Genomic DNA, 26,645 nt, shown 5'->3' with positions numbered 1-26,645 from the left:
GTGTCCATCTCATCTGCTCAGTGGCTAGAGCAGGGTTAATCCAACAGTGCAGTGGAAAACCTGAGGGGAATGGGAAGGTCCTTGAGAAATTTTATCTGCCTTCTAAGTAGATTGTAACTCTGCTCATGTCAGTTACCCTGTGGGACAAGTCATGTATTGTAGATGATTTGTTTCACCTGTTGTCTCCACAATTATATATTCTTACCACAAACCCCAAATCTTGACTTTTCTGTAAAGGAAGAAGTTGAGACCACGGGCAGTATCATCATTAGAACATTCCAGGTATCTTAAAAACTGGTAACTGAGTTTGACATGTACAGAATTTCACAGAGGAATTAAGTGCCCCTCCCCCCATCTATTTTATGAAAACAAGCAACTGGAAAGGCAGGGATTAACACTATTGCCTGTATGTGTGGCCAAATAGCTTTCATGGACATAACTTCAGTGGCAGTGGAGCCTGTACAGCCTCTTGCCTCTCAGGAAGGAATCTGGGATTTGGAAATTTCTCTGCATACAAAACGAGATTACTTTTGAAGTGTCTCCGTGCCTTTATAGTCTGATTATGTTAGAGTTTAGCTTGTTATTTTAGCCTTTTTTCCTTGCTCAGAGGTGCTGAACTTCATCTTTTGCTGAAAAGAGCTATTTATATTATAATGTGCCTCCTAATTTTCCTTTCTTCTGAAAGCTTACTGTTAACTAAGAAAAGGTAAAATGTATTCTTATATGACTGACTGGCCAGGTTTTTTGTCAGTAACCTAAAATTGAGTAGCTGAAGAGCATATAGGCAGATGCCAGGTAGTTGTATTGATCAGTGGTTGGACTCAGTGTGGGAGCTCCTGTAATCCTGGACAGATGCTGAGCAGACCACACTGGGCTTCAAGAGCCTTCATGTGTAGTGAGGCCAGAGGCAAGGCAGGTGTTTGTTTTCCTTCTAACAGTAGTGGAAAGGGTTATCTCATCCATCTGTAAGTGCATGAATGTTCTTTGGGATGAAAACTCTTTAAAATCCAGGAGCATTTCCCTAAGGAGTGCCTTCAATTGCCTTGCGTGTTTCCCCCTGCTTTTCTTTTAACCTTGCTTTGAAGGCCACTTTTCTAAAACTGCTTTCAATTTAATTCTTTTCATTTTAATTACTCTCACAAATTGCTGTTTCTTTACATTGTCTGAACTTCTTAATATGAAGTTCAATTCTTAATGTGAGGTCAGTGTATTCTGCAGATGATTTTTTGTCTCTAGACTCTTAGAGAAAACAAAGGAGGTATCTTCCTTCTGGCAGTTTATCAGTAAATACAAAAACATTTATTTACTTGTAAAGGGGAGAAGTGTAACATTCTATTATATGTTTTTGTCTGTACATCTGTGTGCCAGGACTTAATTACCCAACTAGAAAATGTACTGATATACTCTTAAGCCATTTGTTTTTCCAAGGTCATCACAAGTCAGTTTCCTTTCCACTTCTCAGTTTAGTGTCATGTTCTTACCAAAGCTGCTGATAAATGAGATTGAGGATTAAAATTTTTAAACTTCCAAGTTTTTATTTGGATAACTTGATTTAATGAATATAAAAAAAAAAATCCTTATGCTGCTGATGCTGAACATGGTTTCAATAAGCACGTACTTCATTATATATTTCTAAATAGAAGTTTTATTGAAAGTCTTGTGAGAAACCACAAGATGTGTTTAATTCATGCTATGTAAAATATAAAATCTTCAGTCTGTGTGTCTGAATTGGTATGAGGATACAAGGAAGTACAGATCTTTATATTTCCAATCTGTATTTTTACTGTGTGCTAATCGTAGATACTTTTACTTTTTCAGAGGGAAAAAAGTTATTGTCAAATATTAATTTCCAACTTTTTAAATGAATGGTAATTATGTGTATGGATATAGGGACAACATCTTAGTGCATCTCAACCCTAAAAATATTAATGGATTTTGAAAAGGAAAATTCTGGGGTTTTAGAGAAAATGAGTGATTGCCACTTGGCTACTGTATTACCACCTTGTTTACTAACCTCTTTTAACACAATAATTGTAATTGTAATTGGCAGTAATTGTTTCATCTTTCCTTCTGTACACAAATGTCATAAAATTTCCTGATTTTAGGTGCAAGTAATGTCGTTTTTCCCTTCTTAATTTCACAAGATATTTCTTTCACTATGGTTTTGTTTTAGTCCTTGGAAAACAACCATTTCCTGTGATTGTTGTTTCCTCAACTACTGTTCCATTATTAAAAAAATAAGGTGGGCAACTTGTGAGAGTGTTTAAGAATTTTATAACTCTATTTAGAGTGTACAGGCTAGGAAATTTTTTTTGGGATATAAGCCTGCAAATCACAGATATTGTAAAGTAACTTTTTTTCTCTGGTATAAAAGGGAGAAACTAGCTTGGGAAAGGGATGGAGGAGAAGCAGGAAAGGAAATAGATACTCACAGGAAGTTGCAACTAATAGAATTCTTTACTGTGAATCACACTCTAGCTTATTTCCTGGTAAAGCACCCATTCTTTCAAAAACCTGTATTTAACATTTGATGACAAAAGTGGGATGTTCTCTGAAAATGTGGAGGTAAATGCATTTTCTTGCTTCTTTTATAATACTTTGGCCTGCTTAGAGAATAAGTTATTTCAGCTTTGAGTGAGTTTTGTCTGTTCTTGATGCAAGAATAAATGCTGAATTGCATCATCTGTTGAGGGACAGAAGGAGCTATTATGGTACAGCATCTGTATTGTAAAACAGTGTCTCTGGTAGGTGACTGAAGAGTGCTTTAGTCAGTGGATAGAGAATAGAATAATTTATCTGGACAACTGTGAATTCAGTCTTTAATTTATTTTTCCTACAGTCACTTTTGCTTCTGAATTCAGAATTTAACTAGGCATTCTGTGAGGTGCAGACTGAAAAAGTGTTTGATTTAAATGAGTGTTTTGTACGGCCAGCATTCTGCCTTATCTCAGTTATTACATTGATTCTTCTTTAGCCTTTAAATTCATGATGAATCACTACGTTGTAGTAATGGCAGTCGGAGCATTTTGCAATTTCTTTAAAACAGAGAAGATATTTCTGTTCATTTTATAGCCTCTGCATTCACAATTGCATAACCACTAAAAGTAGAAAGTGGCCTGGTATGAAGCAAAAATATAGTATTATCTTTTCCTTCATTTCTTAGCTTTCTGGTACATGAGTACCATGGGTTATGTGTCATATTCCATACTTGAAAATCCTCTCCTCTGAGGAATGTCACTGTATGTCTCTTTGCCTGTCTTTCTCTTTTAACTGAGTAATTTTTCTCCTTCAGTGTTGCAAAGATGTTTTTGAAAAGCATTGATAAAAATTGAACACAAATTGTTATTTGCTGTGCTGTAAATTGGTAAATCTCTGCTAAGTAAAGGATGCTTTAGCAATTAATGCCCTAGGAAGTCTTGGTTATCTTTGGAGCAGTGTATCTGGAAATCATGCAGCTAGATATAAGTGTGCAGTATTTGTATAATTGTACATGTTTATAAAGAGGTGGTGGCCTCATTTACAAACAGGTTGATTTTGTTTGCTTTAGATAAACACATGTAGTAATATTGCTGTTATATATATTGACAGTCAAATTCTTTGATTTTTGTCTTTTAGCGAATCTTAAAGCGTTTAAAATAAATCCTGTAGCTCTACATGTGGCATTTCTAATTATATTTTTAATTCTGCTCTTCTCTAACAGGAAGGAACTGGAGACATTCAAAGGTAAATTCTATTTTTATTTTCTACTTAAATGTTTGTAGGGGTTATGGTAATTTGTGTATTAAGTGAAACTAGGAATGAACTTTTGCCCTTCTACATTTGACAGTGTTAATTTTGTGTTGACCCAGCAGGCTGTGTTTTTCATTTTACCTGTTCTTGCTACTGTTTTCTTTGAGAGAGTCCCAAGTGTAGGGAGAACACAGATATTTTGTTGTCTTATCTAGGTTTCAGAGATTCCCTTGTCTAATTCAGGGCTTTCCCTTGGTGTTATATTTTTGTAGTTAAGGGCTTTTTCTTCAACTAGTTGATGTCTCTTTCAGCACAGATATCTTTTTGGCACATGTTGCAGGCTGTTGCATGTTAGGTTTTTGTCTGGCTGTTTCCTGGGAATTTTTACAGTATTATGCAAATTTAATTTTTGTAGCTCAACTTGTTGGAGACACTCGATGATATACACAAATATTTGTCCAATATATGATGTAATGGCTGGCAGCTCTGTCATGTACTATTGCTTTGTCTCTGGTACATAGATGGAACACAGTCCCATTTTCAGTAAATCCTAAACTGAGGCTTACTCTACCTACTGACAATAATGTTTGATCAACTTGAGAATTGCTGTTATCTCTTTCTGTGGATAGGATCTGACTGTGGGTTTGTGACTAGTATTTATGAGAATGAAGTCGGGTGCATTGACTTATGTCAATCAATTGTCTCTTGAAATTGAAAGGAGGGATGGAAATTTCGATCAGCCACATTCCTTTGCCTTTTCAGTTCATTACTATCTCATCTTTGTGGTTCTACAAAAGGAAAATAACAGTTACAGTAATAGATAAGCAACAGAGATTATGTAAAATGTCACTTTTTCTGTAACTTACCAAACGAGCCCTTTTGTTGATTGATTTGACAGCTTTCAACACAGAGCAACTCAATACAAAACAGAAGGTAATGCCAGGCTCCTTCTGATCCAAAGCAAGGCTGCTCCTTCTGATCCAAACCTGGTGCTTGTGAGAACAGTGAACCCTGGTTTTTTGTTTGTCTTGATCAAGTGTTTTAAGTGAGATTCTGGAAGCCGGAAGAGTGGTTTCCTAAGTAATTTTTCTCTAGGCCCCTTGTTGTTTTAATAGAGACTGTAATGTTATTTGACAGTAAGTATTTTACAAAGACAATTACTTTGATGGAAGAGGACTGTGCTAGCTGTGTGTTGACCTTGAAATTTATACCAAACTAAGCAATGGAAACAGAGGCATCTGGATTTCCAGTATTGGTTATGAAAGACTGGTCTTGGTAGCCAAGAGAAGGCTAGATAAGCATAGGGGTGATGCATCATGGAAAATGGATATTAAACATCTGTCAGCCTAATTTGTGTGGGTTTTTTTACAGTGAGCTAGTAGTCAAGCTTGTACCTGACAGAAGAGAAGGGGAGTAATACCAAAGAAAATGTCAAGAATGGTCTTGTGAAGCAAGTCTAATTCCTTTCTAGAAGATGACAACAAGAAGATTTAAAATAAACAATAGATTCAGTGTTTTGATTTTGTCAACAGTTTTCACTGTTTTGCCTGACATTTACCAGGAAATTGGGATTAAACTACTAAAAATCCAAGTACACAATTGATTGAAAATACATACTTGGAGGAAATGTTTTTGGGTTTCTGACTCATTAAGTTCTCAGATCTTGGAATTTTTTTGTTGTCAACCCAGACTGTGAAGTAGAAATATTTGTTATATTGGCTTCAGTCAGTCTTTTTCTGGCCCTTTGGACCTTACATTATTACTTGGCATATCTTTCATCAGCTGGAAATAGGGCGAGTAGGAGATCCCTAGTTGTGAAGGATTCTTTACATAATGGCAGATGTTTTGGCTCTAGGACAGCTTTGCCCAATCTTACTCGGGGCTCCTACTTGAGTTTTCTGTTTTGAGCTGCTTCCAGGACTCACTAGATTTTGGCAAAAATGATCTGTCACTTGGTTGGCTTTAGTTCCAGTTGATGAAGCACACTGAGAACTCTGTGGATGTCCACAGGAATCCTGTCACAGAGAAAGGAAAAAGGCAGCTGCAAGGGCAAGCAGTGTGTCTTAAGTTAACAGCCTGACACTGTAATCTAAAAAAGCAAAAGAAGCCAGGAAACATGTTAAGTAGTTGAGTAGATGATTCTTTACATTTTAGTATTGCAAATATAGGCTACATCCTCAACTAATTTATCTTTGCATAACTGTCTAGAGTGAAATGTCTTCCTCAGCATTCTGTTCATGAAATACCCAGTGCAGGGTCTATAAAGAACAACTGTTTAAAATATCTTCCTATACACTTGCATCTTTTAATGCATTTGCACTTGAAATCATTGTACATTAAAATCTGTTCCAATGGAAAAACCCAAAATGCCATTTTTTTATAATAGTAACTTGTTATTTGTGAATTTGAATACCATATGCTAAAAAGTAATAGCTTCCAGGATATAAGGATGGTAAATGTCTTGCATAAAAATATCTTCCATAAAGATACAAGATCACTTTATCTGAATATACAGGAATTAAAGTACCACAAAAAAATTCCTTCAATATGTTTGCTAGAAGGGTTAAAAGAGAGTTGTATGCACTTTTTTCAGTATCCAGATGCAACTCTCATGTTCACCATTGATGAGTTCTTATGCCTTGCTCAGGATAGAAAGTAAGGTTTACTGGAGTTAAGAAACTTGAATGGTCTAGTCTGAGATTCAAATGAGCACAGCACTAGAAACTTGAATGCTGTGATGCATCCCATCAATTGCACAGTGACTACAGAAAAAAAAATGCAAATTTTATCTTGGCACTGACCCTGAGAGTGCAGGTGTGACTCACAAGGCTGCTGAGTGGTTTCACGGACCTCTCAGATCTGTTTTAAAACTTTACTTCCCTGGAGTTTTGTGGATGTGTAAATACAAATAGGTATACAGGTGTAGTCTGTAGTAAATTTGTGAAATCTTCAAATGTCTGTAACCTTAAAAATATTTAAAGTGCCCTTAGATATACACATCTAGTATTTATTTATTTTAATATTGAAGCAAAATCTACACAACTGAAAAATGGAATTGTTCCTGGTTTCATTTGCAACTTCCCACTCTGTGTGCCAAGGTACAAAGTGGTAATTTATTGATCTTTTAAGTATATTTTTTGAAGATACCAGGGGTCACCTAGGAGGGGCCCTAACAAGGAATGTATATATGCCAGTTTGCAGCATTGAGAAGTGTTGAGAATCCACTGACTCTCTTGCTCATTGATGTCAGTACATTTAAGGAGCATAAGAGTAAATAAGAATGTAATACTACTTCAAGAAATTATGAATTATTTTTGTATTGTCAATGTTTTAGAATTTGTTTCTGCCATTTTCATAGAATTTGTTTCTGCCTTTTCCATGTTGGTATTGGAGATTGTACTCTTTTTCATTGTAAGGAATCGATTTTACTGTTCTTCCTTTTGCTTTAAGACTTACTTTTACAGGGCCAGACATTCTCCTTTGTTGTTTGCTGCATGCACAGTGTGCAGGGGCAGGACAAACCTTTCCAGTCTCTCTTCTTTCAACCACAAGGGTTTTCTATTACAGAGTAATTGAAATTTATTTTTATTTAATAATCTGTGGTGCTGAGAAAGTGAAGGTTAGAAGCTTTTCTGCTTTTTTTTTTGTGTGTTAAACATCTCTCTCTGAAGTTGGCAGGGAATGAGTGTGTGATGTCTTTGTCGACACTGCTGCAGCACTGGCATTTGTGTATGTGAAGTATGGGGACAGAACATCTCAAAGGTTGTCCAGTTCCTAAGCTTTTTTTAGTACTTTATCTTACAGAGGTCTTTGCTATAAAAGATGGTGGGTTTATGAATTGGAAAACATTTGTGTGCCATATGGAGTAGCCTGCAAGTTTCTTTGTAGCTTGCACCAATTTCAGTCTTGGGAGAACTGCTTGTAGGAACTGGCTTATGCTCTATGCTGTCCTGTCTTGGCTGACACTCATAAAGATGCTAAAAAAAAAAAAGTGTTCTGTTCTGAATCCTGGCAATTTCTTGCAATAGTAGAGTAAAGTTTAGTTGATATTTGTGTCTGGTTTTGATTTTCGTATTTGATGGGTTGTGCTCTTTCATCGTTTAGGAAGGTATCATTTTCATTTTACAGCTGAGAGACCGGAAATTCGATAGTACATATGTGGTTATTTGCTCCTGATACTTGAAACCCAGTGCATTTAAGCCTGCACTCTGATTTCAAGTCATTCTATCATCCTTCTAGGCACATGGTACCATTTTTAAATTTTTTTTTTTTTCGTTTTTGAGTTAACATTCCTTTAGTTCCAGAGCAGCCAGGATTGTGTAGTAAATAGTTACAGAATACTGTTAATCTCATTTGAAGATGGAAGAGTGGAGCAGATAGTGGGCTGGGTAGTCAGCAGTGAGAGTAGGGGAAAAAAATAAAAGTTTTGAAAGCAGTAGAATTGCGCAGTGGTAATAACATAAGTTATTGAGTTTACCTCTAATTTATCCAAATAGGAACTAGATACATGATAGATTTCAAAATTGTTTGTAAAAGTCCCTTTTAATAAAAAGTTCAGGATGCAATGGTTTGAGTTCTTTTCTGGAAAGAGAACTAAAGCACTAGAGGCTGTTTGGAGATCAACAACACAGCACTTTTGGACAATGAAAGGTGGCAGCAACTTTGCAAGGGCAAATACACGCATGGCTTTGGCTACTGAGTCATGCATATTTCTAAGCTTTAACAGGATTAGTTTGATTCTAGCCCAGTGAAACAGGTCTTATGACCATTTTCAGCACTTCTGTTTACAGTACAATAAAATGTGTTTTCAGCCTTTTGAATGAGAGGTTTCTCCCAAACAAGGCCTGTTAAGTTTTAAGAGCTTTATCAAAATGTTCCTTGAGAAACTGACCTGTGAAGTAAAGAGGTGTTTTTTCTTGCTTTTGCCTTCAAGGTTAAGTCATTAGGTCACATTTGATATGCAGATTTTTTTGGCATCCCTATTCATGCATCTAATATACTGCTGTTGAAATTACAGTTTTCCAGTCCTTTTATCAGGAGCTTAAATATGTTTATATCCAAACTTTAATTTCTGGACTTCCACTGTTCCCTCTTCTAAGAGCACACAATATTTGGAGCAGTCTGTTGACTCCATCTCTTTGTTTGCCATTTTTTTGAAATCTACTCACACTTTTAACAAATAGTATGTCAAACTGATTTTTTTTTTTTTTCAACCAGTCTAGGGATCCTGTTTATCGTGCTGTGTTCTGGTGGCTGTCAAAATAAAACTCCTTTTTCCTGCTCTTCATATTGCCTTCCAGATGCATGAGGTCTTTACAGCTTGTGGTTGACAAAGCTCATCATTTCAATGACGTAGCTTCTATTGAAGTTGAGCTGTCATTTTGAGCACATAATCCTGTATGTTTCTTCTGAGCAAGAGTAAGGTGACATTGTGGTAGAAATTAATTCCAGCGACATGGAATTCAATTACTTTAACATTTCTGTGGTCCAAAATTTCAAAATTTAAACCTTGCAGCACAGACAACTCTTGCTTTGTCATACCAGAGAACAGTTAGGAAAGAATTGCTTAATTCTTTTGTAATAAAGCTAAAATGGAATTAAAATTTTGGGTTTATATTCTGATATTAGGGGCATTCATCTTTATTTTGCTCTGAGGTGAAAATATCCTGATAGATTTCTAGTTAATACTGTGCTTTACTAGCTTCTTTCCCATCTGGGCTGTGGAAGGAGAGCCTTGCGACTTTGGATGCTATGTGTTGTTTGTGGCAAGAATTGACCAAGACTTATGTATGATAACCTTTCTCTAGGGAACAGAAAGATTTGAGTCTTGGGCACTTCTGGTCAAACCTCGAGTGAAAGGCAAATAAGTTTAATTACTTAAGTCTTCCATTTTAGTGTAATAGATGAGACAGATGGAGGAGGAAAAAAGAGTCTGAGTTGTCCTTATAGCTGCCTTGCTTTTGATTTTACTTTTTATGTTTTCAAGTTTGCAGACTCTTGCATCTATTCAGCGTTTTTGCAGTTTCTAGGTCTGTATCTAGCTTTTTGTGTCTTCTATTTTTGCTCCTTTTTTGCCTTCCTTGAAATGGTGTGGCCTTAAAATCAAGCCTTTTAAAAAAACAGTGATTTTGTTTTAAAATCCTTTTAAACAGAGGAATTTTGGGAATTTAAGATTCAGTCTTGGTCTTTCACTGTTTTCAGTCCTTCCCAGTAAATAACTGAATCGTTATACATGTGGACAGATATTACCAGCGCTGAAATGTATGTTTGAGCTTTCAGATGTACATTTCTGTAGCCCACAGGTGGATGGTGCTGAGTTGTGCACATCTGATTCTGTTTGGCTGAGTTTTCAAACCTAATGGCATACTTTGAGAACTTTTCCTGTCTGTGAATACATACCCAGGAACAGTGGAAGTTTTCAGTTTTCTGGGATAACAAAAGCAATTGCTTGCCTCTTGCTGACCCTCTGAACATGACTTTGTTCTCAGTTGGCAACACAAATTGAGCATGAGGTGTAATTGAAAATGTATTAGCTGCCTTTGCCAAGGCAGCAAAACATTTGCTGGATTAAGTATTAAGACTGGGAGTGAAGCAAAGTACAGTGGATAATATCTTGTGTACACATTTATTTTGCAGATGACTGGAAAGAAATTTATCTAATATGTTAATAAGCATCAAGTCTTCAGGACAGATAATATTTTCTATACAAGAAATAGAATTTACATTTCAATGGAAGAGAAAAAAAGAGAATATTTGGCATATTTCAACTGTAGAAACAAAATTATCTACAATTCTACCATTGCTCCATCAGAAAACCCATTTGTGCTTTGCCCAAAGGAAGGCTGCACTGTCAGCTAGCTCAATATATAATGGTTTGGGCTGAAAGGGACTTGAAAGATCATCTGTTTCCAACCCCTCTGCCATAGCTGGGGTGCCACTCACTAGACCAGCTTGCTCAGAGCCCCATCCAACCTGGCCTTGAACACTTCCAGGGATGAGGCATCCACAACCTCTCTGGGCAACCTGTGCCAGTACCTCACCACCCACTGAGTAAAAAATTTCGTCCTAACATCTAATCTAAACCTGCACTCTTTCATTTTGGATCCATTGCCCCTTGTCCTGTCGCTATCTGCCCATTTAGAAGGTCCCTCTCCTTCCTTTTTTAAGCCCCCTTAAGGCTACAGTGAGGTCTCTCTGAAGTCATCCTTTCTCCAGACTGAAAAAAAAGGGCTCTTAATAATTTGATATGATGAGTAATTATTTCCTTTTGCTCATTTTTTATTAGTTTTCAACTGGTAAGGTGAAAATAGGGCATTTTTTGGTAGAGTCAGTACAACCTCGGTGGGTGGATCTTAGTGATAGAATGGCGTTCATTACTAAGGTGGTTATATATTGGAAAAAGGCCTGAATTTTCAAAGCTATAAATAGGGAGTAGGGTTTCTAAAGGAAGTTTCAAAAGGCTCCTAGAGAGAGACCAGATTATTTATGGGCAAACTAGATAGTGAGATTTTCTTGGAATAAATAGTGTGTGCTGTTGTAGCTTGGCTGATGAAAGATAAGTTTTGGTTTTGTCACTCCTACCCTAAAACACTTCTGGTTTAATGCTTTAAATGTCATTTTATTTATTTTTTTGTTTTGTTTTGTTTGTTGTGTGTTTGGCTGTAATGTAACTTTTTATGTGGCAGATTCAATAGTGCAGTTTGTAGTCTCCATGCTCAACTAGATTTCAGGATTTTGCATGATGGCTGTCACCTGAAAGAACTATTCAGACAATGAATTGGCATTACCCATAGAGTGCTGACATTACTGATGCTTCTGAAACCTTGTGTTTATCAAGGTTTTTTTAATGCCAGTCTGACTGGATAAGAGTGAAGAGCACGAACCTTCCTTTCTATTAAATTCTGCTTCATCTACATATATTTTTAGAGAATCCTGTGGGTTTTATTTCGTGAGACACCCATATGCCCTCTCATCTTGTCTTTGCATTGCGTTTTGAGGGGGCTGGTTTATCCTCCCAACAAATTTTAATAGTTATGCATTTTTGTGTAGTTCTCTCTTTTTTTCCTTGATTTCTATCTCTTTGTAATGTAATATTGCACTAAGTCAAAAGCCCTTTCAGAGGTCAGATGTATTACAGCAAATTTGGCATCACTGCAGCTTAAGATAAGATGCCTCATGTGTGTGCAGGTGCAGGTCCTGTTGGCTGTGGTGGAAGTTTACTCTGTGTTGGAATCAGCCTTGCAGAATCCTTGTTTTGTGAGGAGTGGAGGAGGCCAGGGTAACAGGGATTTTTTTCAGCCATTGCCAGGGTGAATAGCAAACTGTGTAGATAATAGGAAACAATTTCATGGGAACATAAGTCCTGTCATACTCAGTTTATGTAGAACATAAAATATTTTAAGGTGTAATATTTTAATTGTTTCTAATGCTTAAATGACTGATGTGGAAAAAAATAGAAGTCAGTTCTGTCTACAGCTCTAACTTGAATTTATCCTTTAATTACCGAAGTCCAGACTGAAGCGGGATTATCTCATGATTATTATTATTCTTTTAATCTTTCTCATAGATATTTTTGGTGCTATTTTCACCAGTTAAACCCAAGTTTTTTAGGCCAAATATTCTGGGATTCTGGGTGGTTTTACTTTTAATTATGTCGATTGGAGAAGTATTTTTAATATAATAGCTTTTTGTCCCTACTCTGTATTTTGATAATTGTCACAGAGATGGCTTGCTAAATGTGATCTTTTTAAGTAAAAGAAAGGAATTGCTATGGCTGTCCTGGTTTCTGGCAGCACTGTGCACCCTCCTAAACTGAAGAGGCAACATGTGCCAGGGTTCCCAATTCTGAGGAATGCCTTATAGTTTATGAACATAAATGCACTGTTGTGTAACTGCAGCATCAGCAGAGCCAAAGGTTTTCAGTCATACGCTGTTGCTGTATTTTTTTTTCTCAACTGCATAGCCTTTTTTTTTTTTTTTTAAATGAAAATGTAGCCTGGATATATAATAGAGAAAATGCAGTTTTTAGTGGAGAATACTGTTCTAATTTATTTTAAAATCACATCCAAGGCTTTTAATATTTTATGTGTGAAGTAAGAATAGTATGTAATCTGGTTTGTGGGGTATCTGAGCTATGTTAAAGAAAGGCACTTTAAGGGGTGAGCCTTGTGAGCAGTGCCTAATTAAGAAAAGAATTGAGAGCCCTTCTGTACCTTTCCCCCTGCTCCTGAGTCGTTTGCAGACGCTCCCAGCTCTCTGCCAAATAAACACATGCTTTAGCTGCGTGTCATCAGATTAGATCCCGCTGGGAAGATTTCAGTCTCCGCAGCACCCCTTGGTTCAGCAGCGTGTGGTATCTTCCCAAATACATGCCTGCATTTCTGGTGGAGCCCAGCTGCTGGGAGCTTGTGCTCAGGTTCTGGGGAGGCGCTGAGTTGAAGTATCCATGTGTGTGCAGCTGCATCTGCGTGCGAGTGGCCCATCGGAAACTGCCCGTCGCGGTACCACTGCTTTGAAAAAGCAGCCTTCTGGCAAAGGTCTTTGTTCTGCATCAGTGAAGATGCACATCACTGGGGCTGCTTGGTAACTGGAGCTTTCACTTGACCAGTGCTGGGTTTCTTTTTACTTGCTTATTTCTTACTGCCATGTCATCTCCGGGAGGCACTGAGAATACTCAGAAGAATTCACGTAGGTGGAACTTTATTATCATCCTTGTTATTTGTCACCTTAACTTGCCAAGCTAGTGTAAAATGCAAAATTAAATTAAAGTTAGCTTAATTAATTTCCTCAGTTACCACCATTGCCTGATTTGCAAAGGGTGTGCTGTAAATGACAGGTTAATTATCAACTTGATTTAGCAAATTGGAAAGAAATGGTGACTTAATGTCTGTTTTTTCAGGGCTTTTGTTTATTGCTTTGCTTTTGTCTGTTGCTTTGCATTATTGTCAAGGTAATATTAATCAGAATTAGTAAAAGAATGCAAATACGCAGATATCTTGTTAACTAAGATTCAAGCAGGCGTGTCTAAGGGTGGGGTGACACCAGATGATGAGAGGAGACAGAGAATTATTATCTGAAGATAAAACCAAGAATAAAAAAATAGAGCAGTGAATGTTAGCATAGATAGTCATGCTAATTTCCTTTAGGTAAATAAAACAAATTTTAAAGGTATATTTTAAATGAAGCAGATAATGCTATTTACATCCATACAAAGCCCCCTTTATTATATGAAACAATGTTCTTAATCATGCAACCAATAACATTTTTATGCTGTTAATTTGTAAGTAGTGGTGTTTAGAACTGTACACTAATTGAAGTAGAAATAAAATAGAGATTACTATTCTGATTCTTTTTATGTTCTTTTACATAACCACTGGAAGAGTTTTTTTTTCTGTTACCATTCACGTGGATTTTTTTCCTGTGGATGTCCAGAGCCAAAAGATAAGAGTAAATGGAACTACTTGCTATTTTAATAACCTGTTGGAGCATACCTTTATCAAGGCTCTACCTATGAGTTGTAATTTTGACCACTAAAGTTGATATTTGCATTGAATAATTATTTCAAGTTGAATACTTTGTTTTAAGCAATTTGTCTGATATGGGAGAACTCTTTACATTTGTGTTGATTAGAAATACTTAATTTGTAAATATACTTGTTTTCCATAAGTCTCATCAGATCAGTTGATTGTTTACTTAAAGATAGCAAAATTTACCTTCTGTTCTGCTAAATGTGGTGTGACCACTATGCACTCAAAATTGTGTAGTCTTGCAAGCAATATATATATATATATACACACACACACACACACACACACACACACACACACACACACTGCTGGTATAATCCATTTTGTATTTTTAACTACTTGGTGCATATTGGCAAAAGTTGTCCCTCTTTACTTGTTCTTGTTTACTTGTTCTTTGTTCTTGCAGTGAAAGTAAGGGCAAAGAGGGGCACAGCTGCAAGTATTTATTTTTTTCCTTATTTACCATCATATCTTGGACAGTAGGACAGCTTTTTATGTGTGGGGTGGGGGCCAAACTTGGAATTATATAAGGACTAGAATATGAGATTGGAGAATCATTTGAAATGTAAGCCCTAGCAATATTACTCCAGTACTTCTGGGAAGAGGTTGCAGAAAGTAGAAGCCTTGTATGAACATTAATATTGGAGAGGTTAACACCTCTATGGTAACCAGGATTATTCTGATTTTTTTAATCACATTTTCATCTCTAGCTTTGTGACAGAAAAAAAGTAACGCAAGACGTATTTTTTTGATAATCTCTTTGCTCACCACCTATGTAGACTGTGGTTAATGACAGGTTAAAAAATACTCATATACCTACTTTTAAACTCTCTAACAAAACCAGCTGTAGTACTTTTGGGGATGCTGAAGGACCAGATGCTGTAGACTCTTGCTGCCTGTGACTTTATCATGGTGCAAATGAATTTTTGGCCAGTCTTATAATGATAGTATTCTTTCTTTTGGCATGCTGCTTCTATTTTATATTAGAAATGTAGCTGTAAGTGCAGCCATTTAATCTGTTTGATTTGTAACTAAATAAATGTACAGCAATAGAGTATACGCTTTTTATGTTTCTCCACATGATGCTGTTTCTTTCTGTAGTGGTACTTAAGTATGATACTATTCTGGTTCTTACAGTGGTCAAAAATAGTAGAATTGTTTTAAAAGCTGCAGTAGAAATCATTTATTCCTTCCTTATAGCATGTTCTTACATAAATCTGAGCCCCGCCTTTCCCAGCAGTGTGTCATTAAACTACTTGTTCTGCTCAGGTTCTAATGATGTGTGTGGATGGCTGGGGTGTGCATGTGAGCATGTAGGAATTCTGAATGCTTCTCTGCTCCTTTCAGTAAATGGAGCAAATATGTGGATATTTTGGTAAACTCTTCTGCCCATTTCATTTGAGTGTTAGGTATGTCATGTGAAATTGTATCAAGGCGCTGGAGCTGAAACTGTACAAACATAAGTCTTTGGTATTGTAGCTTGTGCGGTGTCCTTTTTTGGGATGTATCTGCTCTTGCAGGTGAAATATTGTGTAATAAAACCAGATATTTAAAATGTGAGCTATTTTTAAAAATCAGCAACACATTTTTATATGTATATAGTATTTCTAGATTGCATATTTCTAATAGAGTGTGTGAGTTAAAGCCAAAAGAGGTTAAGAGGCAGTTTTGCCTTATACAATGTTTCATTTTTAATCACTTGGGTTACTCTGTGGCGTAGGGTGAAATAAGAATCTTGTGGAGATGTCACTCGGCTCTTTTTTTCCTTTTACGTAGAAGGCAGCTAGTGCTATTTTGATGTTGCATTAATGAGACTTGATCAAAATGCAGTTGGCTGTGTCTCATTTTAAATCAAACGGGAATGGTGCCATTTATAGGAATAAGTTTCTGTCTTAATTAGATGATTATGTAATCACTCCAGACCTTGCACACCAGCATTTCCATTGGCTCAGGAGGGTTTTCCCTTGATCATAATCTTAAATCCTCATAGATTTATTCTCTCTGGTTATTGAGCATTAAACTGGAAGCCCACACCTCGAGGAGAAGACGCACTGAACACCACACAATTTATTTTCAGTTACCTTGTGCGTTCACAAGGGTAGGAAATGAAACTGGTGGTACTTGATAGGCTCAGGGTTTGCAGGCCACCAGTGATGTGGGAATTGCCGTTTTGCTGACACAATGTCCTAAGCCTTTATTTTAAAGATTTACCTTCATTTTAAAGAGCACCATTGTCCTTGTGGTTACTCTCAAGTGCAGAGTGGTTTCTGTCTCTTAATGGAGAGCAAGGGTCCTCAGGCAGGGCCTGTGGCTTCAGCTTCTGTCTCCACAAAACTGTGGGGCTGATAGAAATCTATCCATGTTATGGGTTTGGGTGACATAAGTATTTTTTCCCTTTTTGCTTGTTGGTACATATTTAGAGGGTTGTGCTGCCAGTCAGTTAGTGTCTGGTTCTTAATACAATTGAGTATGTTTTTGATGCAAAGCTGTAGGAAAGCTGACAGAATAGAAAGCCAAATCCTTGATTTTCAGCACATTTGGGAAACCATAATGGGTTGATAATGTCCACTAGGGTGGGAGGAAGTCTGGAAGATGTACTTCAGTCTCTCGTTCTCATGCATGCTCTGTCCCTGTGTAGAGTTCAGGGTGCTTTTCTACCAATGGAGTTTTTTCCTGCATACTAGTGATTTTTCAGTCTAATAAAACCCATGGAGTGAAAACTAATTTGGTATGTGAAGGAGTTGTGCACTAACTCTAGAACAGAAGAGAAAACAGAAAAGATTTTATCTAGCACAGACAAAAATAATAAATAGCAAACCAAAAAGATGGCAAGTGACAGGTTATTGAGTGAGAAGGATTTAGGAGAAAAACAATCTCAGTTTTGAAGTCTCTTTTGAGAAATGAACTATTAGGATTAATTCAACTGTGAACAGGGTAAATATCATTCAGGGATGGATCAATCATGAGATATCCAGTGGACGGCTGCAAATGAGGTGTTAGAGAAACAATTGAGTTATAAGAAGAGAGCTTATTTCACAAGATGCTGGGGGAGCTTGGCTTGCTTGACCGAACAGGGGACATGGAGACTTATACATGTAAACATATTAAAGGAGTTAGCAATAGGAAAGAAAAAAATTCCTGAAAGGCCAGGGTGTATTGGACTGGGGGGAGCAGGGGAGATTGTTTTGTAGTAATTAGTATTGCCTCCAGCTAATTGTTAATTGTATAAACTGTTGTAATATTAATTTAGCAAAGAGGCTTTCTGAAATCCAATAGGCATGAAAATACTGTCTGCCTATGTTGTGATGCTGCTCAGTTTTTTATTTTGGCATCAGTTGCTTTCTTCCCTACCATAGTTGCCAAGTTACTGGGAAAGAGGAACACAGGAGCTTCAACTGACACATGTGGAGTGCTGTGTCCGCTTCTGGCTCCTCAGTACAAGAGAGACCAGCAGCTCCTGGAGAGGGTCCAGTGGATGGTCACAAAGATAACTGGAGGTCTGGAGCATCTCTCTTATGAGGAGAGACTGAGGGAGCTGGGCCTGTTTAGTCAGGAGAAGAGAAGACTGAGAGGGGATCTCATTAATGTATATAAATATCTTGGAGGCAGGTGCCAAGAGGATGGTGCCAGACTCTTTTCAGTGGTACCAAGTGACAGGAGGAGGAGCAATGGCCATAAACTGAAACAGAAGAACTTCTACCTCAACATGAGGAAGAACCTTTTTACATTGAGGGTGGCAGAGCGCTGGAACAGGCTGCCCAGGGAAGTTGTGGAGTCTCCCTCTCTGGAGACATTCAAAACCACCTGGATGTGTACCTGTGTCACCTGTTCCAGGTGACCCTGCCTTGGCAAGGGATTGGACTGTATGACTCCAGAGGTCCCTTCCAACCCCAACCATTTTGTGATTCTACTGAAGTCTGTTGGGCAAAAAAAATCTGTTGGGTTTCTGATTTTTGTAATCTGCTGCTCTTCTGTCTACAGAGGGTGAGAATTAATAGCTCTGTGTTATAAACTTAGTCATCGATGACTAACCTGAAACTTTGTTATATAAATGTCAATTTTGCCATATTCTGCTAATTGGATCCGTGTTCCAGTGATGTCCTCACTTATCATTCTTGGTTGCTATTTTGATATAGAAGGCAATGTGGCATCTGTCTTGCTGGCAAAGGCTCCTGTAAAGAATTCTGTATAAAGCCAAAAAATTGTGTGGAACCATTAACTTTGCTTAAAAGGGCAAATCTGAGAAAAGACTAGAGAAGGTTTTTGATTTTATCATTGCCTGAAGACTTAACCACATCTTGAGCACCAGTACAATTGGGATTTCTTCACAGAAGATAGAAGCTCCAAATACCACTAACGAACGTTAAAAGTGAGCCGATCTCAGATTTAGTCTGGTCATTTCAGTGGTGAACATGCATACCTTTTCATGTTCTAAGCACAGGGGACAGGATAAAACTTTATAAAAATGTTTGGGCATTTCTTCATTTTTCTTAAAACTTCAGTTTAAAAACATGACTGTTTGTTAGGATTTCCTATTTGCTGTGGACAAAAATACACTGGTTCACCCTCGTTTTTCAATTCCATGTAGCACATGATATTTTCTGGTTTATGTTTTACTGAGCTCTGGGGAAAGTATTAGATAATTTGTGAAAGCATGAAGTTACAGTGCAATGTAGCATTTTTTTAGAAGTGCCTTCCTTTTTTCTTTAAGTACAAGTTGCTGACTCCCCTCTGCATTTGTAAATGGAGCATTAGTGGCCATCAGTGTGATCTCTTATGTCATGACCTAAAAAGTAAATTTGAAAAGCTGCATTCCCTCCCTTCTGGAGTACTGGATGATTGCCAGAACTTTGCATTAAAACCCACAAGCAGTGGTACTAGGACAGTTTTTGCCTTAAAAGATAGGTGGAGTTACATGCGGATCACCGCGCCAGCATCTCTGGTGGGATGGAGACAGATTTGCTCTGACAATATAATGCGCTTTGCAAGCTTCTATTTTAAGAATTCTTTGTGCTATGACTTTTTAAAGGCTATATTGGGCAAGTAATTTGTTTCTCTTAAGAATCTTACACTTCACACAGACACTGTTAAATTCTGCGAGTCAAAAAGTGTGTGTAGCTAGAGAAGTATTTTTCAGATTACTTCTGATCATAACTCTTCCATGTTTTATGGTTGAGCTACTTCATAGTGTTCTTTTTCCCTGTTACCTCTTGGGTAGGTGCAATCCAGTCTGTGAAGCACCTGAGAACTGATTTCCTGCAGGACTTTCATCACTCCATAAATATCCTGAAGCGATCTGTGAAATCTTGATTTCCTCATTCATCCTCAGATGGGTGAAGCGGGGGCAGTGCAGGTGCCAATGGCACATCCTTGTGCTCAACACACCTTGGATCTGACCTCCAGATCTGTTCTTGAATGAGCAGGTAGCTCAGTTTCTGGGCTCTGACAGTTGTTCTGCTAGCACTGAAACACAGATATCATTTGTAATGGCTGGGTAGCTGAGTGGTTTGTATTTTGGGAGGCAGGGAAGCAGTGGTATTAATTTGCTGTGTCAGTTTATATAACCTTGGTGACTCAGTGGGTGCACATTATGCTTCCGGTATGGCTGATTTAACTAGTTGGCTGCTGCCTTGCTCTCAAATCTGTCAGGTCTGTTTCTATAGATTAATAAAAGTGAAGGGTGAAATATGGTTGACTGTTTAGAACTTTTAAAGAATATTTTAAAAAGAAGTTAATGTGTTTTGTAAATGAGACTTTGAAATGGGGTCTTTACAAATAGAAAATCATCAGATGTGACCTGTATTATTATAGGCTGCCTTACTGTAAATTTATGTTCTTCATTTAAACTTGCAGGTTTAAGAATAACATTTCTTGTTTTATTTTGTATATACATGCTTATAAAATAAAATCTCTTCCAGTCGTTTTTATTATGGTTTTTTCCCTAGGCTGAGTATCCTCATTCAGTTTGCTATTTAGAAAGCATTAGGCAGGTGTTAGAAGAAGCAGGCCATCAGACTTTAATAGCTACTGATGTGATTACTGTTTTCACTTTTAAAAATGGATTATAATAGCAGTATGCAAGTATATAGTGTCTGACCTATTTTGAAATGGAAACTGCTACCTTGCAAACTTCTTCATCAAAATGCAATTTATTCTAGCCCTTCAATACTTCATATGTTCATATATGAAATTATTTGTACTATATTGGGTACAATGCATTTGTATTTAGCCTGGAGAAAAAGAGGCTTGGGGGCACCTTATTGCTCCTCACAACTGCCTGAAAGGAGGTTGTGGTGAGGTGGGAGTCAGTTTCTACTGCCAGGTAACAAGTGACAAGAGAAAAGGAAATGGCCTCATGTTGTACCAGGGGAAGTTTAAATTGGATGTTGGGAAAAGTTTCTTTGTGGGAAGGGTTGTCAAACATGGGAACAGATTGCCCAGGGAAGTGGTTGAGTCATCTTCCACATGTTTGTGAATGCGTCCCTGGAAGCACTCAAAACATGGATATGGCACTTGAGGGCTTGGTTTAGTGGTGAACACGGTCGTGGTGCTGGGTTTATGGTTGGACTTGAGGATCCTAGAGGTCTTTTCCAACCTTAACAATTCTGTGATTCTGTATTTACTAGTCTTATTTAAAAAATACAGTATTGATGTATTATCAAGTATCAGTGCTTTATTTTCTTCCTTCTTGACCAAGATTTTAGGCTTGTTATGGTTAGATCTCTCTCTGATGCAGCCACTGTTTGATGTATATAGAAACACAAGTATTGTCAAGGGAGCTTGTTTAATAGATAAGCCAGAGATGAAAAATAATTTAGAATGAATAATATCAGCAAGGATGTTTCAAAATAGGAGGCTTTTTAACCAAATGTCTATAGTTTTATAGAGCATGAAATTATAATAATGATGTTGCTTTGATTCCTTATGCATGCTTCAGTTCTCATTAGCCTTGGATAGTTACTGTTACAAACAGATTTAATAGTTTATAAGAGAACAACAATAGGTTGAAGTTCAGTGCTTGCTGACCACCTTGGTATAGAATTCATTCCATCCCAGAGAGAAAATGTGTTCCAACAGAAAAGGAATGTTCTTGGTTCATTCCCACCCCATCTCAAGCTTTGTTTATAATTTTAGGTCTGTTTAGGATGGATATTGAGGTGATTTGCCAGATGCTGTTCCTGGTGTGTTTGTCCCTGTCTGGAAGGACCTCACAGTCTTTCTTTGTCAAATTCCACTGGTTTTGTTGTTACCCAAGCCCCAGGACAGATTAGATGGTTTCAGTGTTAGTCTTATGAGGAATTTTTTCTTTAAATTCTCTTCACTTATCCCACTTTGCCTGTCTCATTTGTGTTTTAAAAGGCATTCCAAAGTCTCTGGGCATCAGATGTTTGGACCCTCTGATATTGTTTGTAACCCACTTCCATTAAGCTTTATCTTTTACTTAAAAAGTAAATTTTGGTCTTCATGAGCGTGAACGAAATTTTCCCTGCATGAAGCCAGTGAAATCAAATGTGGTGTCATCTGTTGTAATCTACAGCAGCAGTGAAGAGGTGAGAAATATTCTGCCTGAAGCGGTTGAAAGCTTAGGTCTTAAAATTTGTGATTTTATTTCTGTGTTAGTAACAAATAAAAATACTTTTGGTTGCTTTAAAAGGAGGCAGAAAATCTCTTTTGCCGTGGAAGTTGGACACTGTTGGGGCTGACAAAGCAGATGCAGGATGACAGGAAGAAAGAGAAGGAAACAGGGCAGATATAATGGTGGCCTGAAGGCAATGGTTTTTTCTCACTGTCATGCCAAATGTGTTGTGAACAAATAATTCATATTTAATAAAGGTCATATTGTGTTCTAATGATACCCTCCTCTAAAATTAGTTGGTGTTCAGATTTCAAGCAGCATGTTCTTCCAGCTTAGATGTGAAAGAGGAAAAATTGGACACTGAATAGGATCAGTACACTTCTGCTTATAGTTTATCCTAATGCTTCAAAATTAGCATTTCTGCTTGCTGTTTTGGAATCATTGTGCAGTAGGGGCTCTTTGAATTGGCCCAGGTATGGGTGGCTATATCTGTTGCAGATTGAATGTGTGATTTTTGTTGCTATAGAGAATGATATCTAGTAGAGGGGTGCTGTTTAGAGAGAGTGAGAGTTAGGAAATTTAACTTTTTCAGAGATCAGCTTCATGTTTGCCCTGTGGACAAAATGTGCATGCATTTTGTGAGGTTTAAGGTACTTGTGACTAATTAGTGCTAAATTACTCTGAAGAATAAAATCAAAAATTAGGTTAGCAAGGCCTTATGCATATTCTGTTAAGGAAAATATAATAAATTAAATGTTCTGTATTTGTAGCAGGCCTGAAGGTGAATGTTCTTAAGGTGCTTACAAACGGCAGAAGTTGATTGATACCCCCAGATGTTGGGGAAATTAATTCCTCATTTTATACTGTACTGTAGCACAGGCACAAGTCAGGGCTTGCTGTCCCAAGGTGTGACAGGAGACATTGAGGACTTTTGTGACATCCGTGTGCTGGAAGGAAAGAAGGTAGGGGGAGGAAAAGCTGAGAGAGAGATTTCATGCAGCTGTGTATATTGAAAAGAATCATCTCACAGGAAGTGTATTTTACAGGTTTCACAGTCCTAATTACACTGACTTCCCTCTTCAGTCAGCCTCCTTCTTTTTTCCCTTCCCCCTTGTAAGTGCTTTTATCAGCTTCCTGAATTTCTGCTTTTTATTCACTCCTCACTGTCACTTTGATGTCTGTGCATCCTTTAGGAGGATTTCCTTTGTTCACTCAAATAAGATACTGTATCCTAGGTGTCATCTGTCAGGTCGTTTTCACTGTAGGCATAGGGTTTAGTCACTGATGGTCACAAAGCAGGATGTGCTTCCTCACTCAGACCCAATTATTCCTCTTGGGATTTTTTCTGTTAGAGTAGCTTCAGTAGGGTCAGTTTTATTGTACTGGCTTTTTGTTTGTGGTGTTTGGTTTCAATAAGGCAAAGCCTTCACTGCCTCTTTTAAATGTCTTCCTCCCAGTTAGTATTGTTTTTTCTCCCCACAACTTGTTTAATCTCTACCAGGCTGGAGAAATCCAAGATGAAGGATCATATCTCATTTGTTATCTCTTTTGAACAATCTGTCAGTTGCCCTTCTCCTCTCCCTCTGCCCCATTGTCATTTCTCTTCCTTTGTATCTCCTTTCCTTTCATATTTCTCATGTTTAATGCTCCACTGAAGCATCAGTAACATTGCCCACCTGCTCCACCCTCTTCCTTGTTGCATCTCTTCTTGTTGCATGAATTCATTGAGGTGTTGGGTCAAGCAACTGAGAGACCTAGGAATTTTTGTCCTGCTTTAGTGGTAACAATTCCTCCCAATGAAAAGCAGGTGAAAAACTGAATATCAAATAAGACAAAAGTCTTAGCTATTAATTGTGCTCTTCCTTTGAGGGTTCAGGTGACCTGGTGACCTGGTTAGTTATGTTAACCAGTGGACAGCTTGTTTAGATGTATTTAATGCTAATAAATTACTCTGATTATTTCCACTAGTCTATTAATTTCTATGTATTATTTATTTAAGATCTTAGATAAGGCACACGTGAGAAGACCTGCTAGTTTTTGTACTACCTTTAAACCAGTCTACTCCAGTACTTGAAATATTAATGATGTGATTCTTTAAATCAGTTTGATTTGAATAGCAAATTTTGTAATCAATTTATCTGTTACTGCAAACTAAACCAGAATAAGCACAAGTTAAAATTACACTATTGATTTGTGCCTAGTGCTGCCATTAATGAATTCATGACTAAACAGCAAAAATAGTTTTGAGTGACCATGGTTGCAGTTGTGGCTTTAGCTGGACCTGGCAATGTGGTAGCTCTTGGTTTTACATCTGATGCCACTTCTGTGCCAGCTTCAGGAGCACAGATGATGGCTGATCCTCCATAAAAACAGTGAAACACACACACACCTGCAGAAGGGTTTCTTGTTCATAACTGTTGGATCTACAAGAATTGTTTTTGTTCCCAGCCACCAGTGCTTCTTCAGTGTGGCAGTACCAGTTTGATCTAGTACCAAAAAATCAGGTTTATTGTTTGGTTGAGTGGTGGTCTGCCTTGACTTTGCCATCAGTGATGCACTAGTTTAGTCTGGTTGTCTTTAAAGAAAAAGCATGGTAAAACTTGAATATGAGAGGGGAAAATCTGAAAACTAATGGTATGTTGAGACCTGGTAGCTTCCCTTCTTATTAGTATCAAATGTTGGCTACCAGATGAAATCTTGAGAGGTCTAGATCATTGCTCAGGGTTGAACAAAAGAAGAAAGTGAATGCAGCCATGCACTTGGCTGTCGTGTTTTACAAACTGAAGAAGGAGGAGTTTTGGTTTTCTTCCCGTGTGCTCCATGTGGTTTGCTCCTCAAGGTTTGCCCTTAAATCCTTTAGGAAGCAAACAGACATGGCAAAGTTGCGGAAACTGTTCTGAATTGGCAGTAAAAATACGGAAGGGCTTTGGCTGTAGATAAAGATGACCTTTAGTCTACCTTCAGTGTTGCAAGTTTGAACACTTTGGAGGATGGCACAGAAATAAGTCAGCAAGCCAGTGGGAGCAGATCATCTTTCAAGACTTTTTTTTTTTCTCCTTCAAAAGATCTATCTCAAATATTTTTCAAGTTTATCAAAAGAAATTTATTTGTTCAGTTGGTCTGTTTAATGATAGCTAATATTTTGCAAGTTGGAAGTTCTGTCAGGGCTGCTTTTTTGTTATGGTCTGTAGACCATTCAATAATCTGTAAAAAATGAAGAAGCAAGTGGAATTAGCTGTGATTATATGAAAACTAGATGCATAGGAGAAGGCTTAAAAATTTAAAACTCAATGTCCTTTCCTTAAAACTGACACACTTAATTTTGCCTTACCTCTGAATCACATGTGCTAACTAAATTGTTTTTCACATTTTAATTTTAAAATAAGAATGTTCAATGGAAAAAACACACTGTGTATATTTCTGCATTCGATGTCAGATGCCCTGTTTTTTGCTATATAATGCCTTTCCATAGCAGAAAATTAGGAATTTTAACTGTGAAAATGTAGTCATATATTCTGAAAATATGGCTTTATGTGCAGCCAGATTGTTCTGTTTGAAATGTAGTACATTTTTTGTTTTGGTTGACTTCCTTTTATTGTGCCTACATAATTGTTACTGTCCAATTGGCTGAATTTAAAAGCAACCCATTGATTGAAAAACACTTTTATAAGAGACTATTATAATGTAGCTTGAAGAGATCTGTCTTACAGTGTTATAAAAAGTATGGAAAAGACATTCCATTGCTAATGTTGCAAATTGGCTTTACTCGCAAATAACACTGGTATATGTTCCTTTTTTAAAAAGAATGATGGCATCTTTGCTTTGCATTTGAGAAAAAAATATGAATTTTTAAAATAATCTGGTCTGTCATAACTCATACTCCATGTGTAATGAATATGGAAGACTGCATGTAATTTAAAATTCTTCAGCTGGTAACACGTCTCTAAAAGCTGTCTGTTAGCAAATGAATCCCCTCGTGTTTGGATGCTCCTAGATGCGGGTTTGTTAGAGGGAATGCTATTTCAGATATTGTTTCACTAATGATATCAAACAAAAGTGTTTGCTCATCACTAGGATTTCTAAAGAAAATCTGTAGTGTGATTCATTTGGGATGTTAATCAAACAGTGTTGAACTGGACTAGATTTGTAATCTAATGGTTCTTTTTCTAAGAAATAAGCTCAGCATTAATTGCATGAATGAATAGCAAATTTTTTTGCTTGCATTGGAGAAATTGTTTTGACAGAAATTGAATAGGAAATAGACTGAGTTGTCAAGAAAAAATAAATATTTCAAGCATGTTGTGTGCGCTACTGATATAATGATTGGCTTATGGTCTTTTTAAAATATTTTTACATATGAAATTTTGACATAAACAAATAAGGCTCCTTCTACCTGTGGGAGTGTTATTTCACTGGTGGTCCTGCAGTTTTGACTATGTGAATATTTAGTATAATTTGTACAGTTTCTCACCTGTGAATTACCTTAAAATAGAAAGAAGGAAAGAAATTGCAAGTCCAGAAGCGACCACCAAGATTAGAGGGAGGGAGCACCTCCCCTACTAGGAAAGATGGATGGAATTGGGATTGTGCAGCTTGGAAAAGAGAAGGCTTTTGGGGTGACCTAATTGTGGCCTTCCAGTACCTGGAGGGAGCCTACAGGAAAGACAAGGCAAGAAAGATGAGGAGTGACTTTTTACAAGAGCATGTAGTGACAGGACAAGGAGCAGTAGATTCAAATGGAAAGAGAGTAGGTTTAGATTTGATATTAGGGAAAAATTCTTTACTGCAAGAGTGGTGAGACACTGGAGCAGGTT

General features: G+C 37.3%; 1 protein-coding gene across 3 annotated transcripts in view; it reads left to right on the top strand.

Annotated features, from left to right (window-relative positions):
• The window catches only part of DTNBP1 (dystrobrevin binding protein 1), a 63,481-nt gene that overhangs the window by 24,220 nt on the left and 12,616 nt on the right, over positions 1 to 26,645 (top strand). For 2 of the 3 annotated variants that reach the window (XM_059851866.1, XM_059851874.1), the window contains exon 7: positions 3,701 to 3,723. The exons of the other annotated variant lie outside the window; for it this stretch is intronic. In XM_059851866.1, coding sequence (XP_059707849.1) covers positions 3,701 to 3,723 — 23 coding nt within the window. The remainder of the gene's footprint in view (positions 1 to 3,700; positions 3,724 to 26,645) is intronic. 3 annotated transcript variants of the gene reach the window in all.

Source organism: Haemorhous mexicanus, chromosome 1 (assembly GCF_027477595.1).
Source record: "Haemorhous mexicanus isolate bHaeMex1 chromosome 1, bHaeMex1.pri, whole genome shotgun sequence".
NCBI lineage: Eukaryota > Metazoa > Chordata > Aves > Passeriformes > Fringillidae > Haemorhous > Haemorhous mexicanus.
The sequence above is the reverse complement of the archived record's forward strand: the minus strand, read 5'-3'. Positions and strand labels throughout refer to the sequence as shown.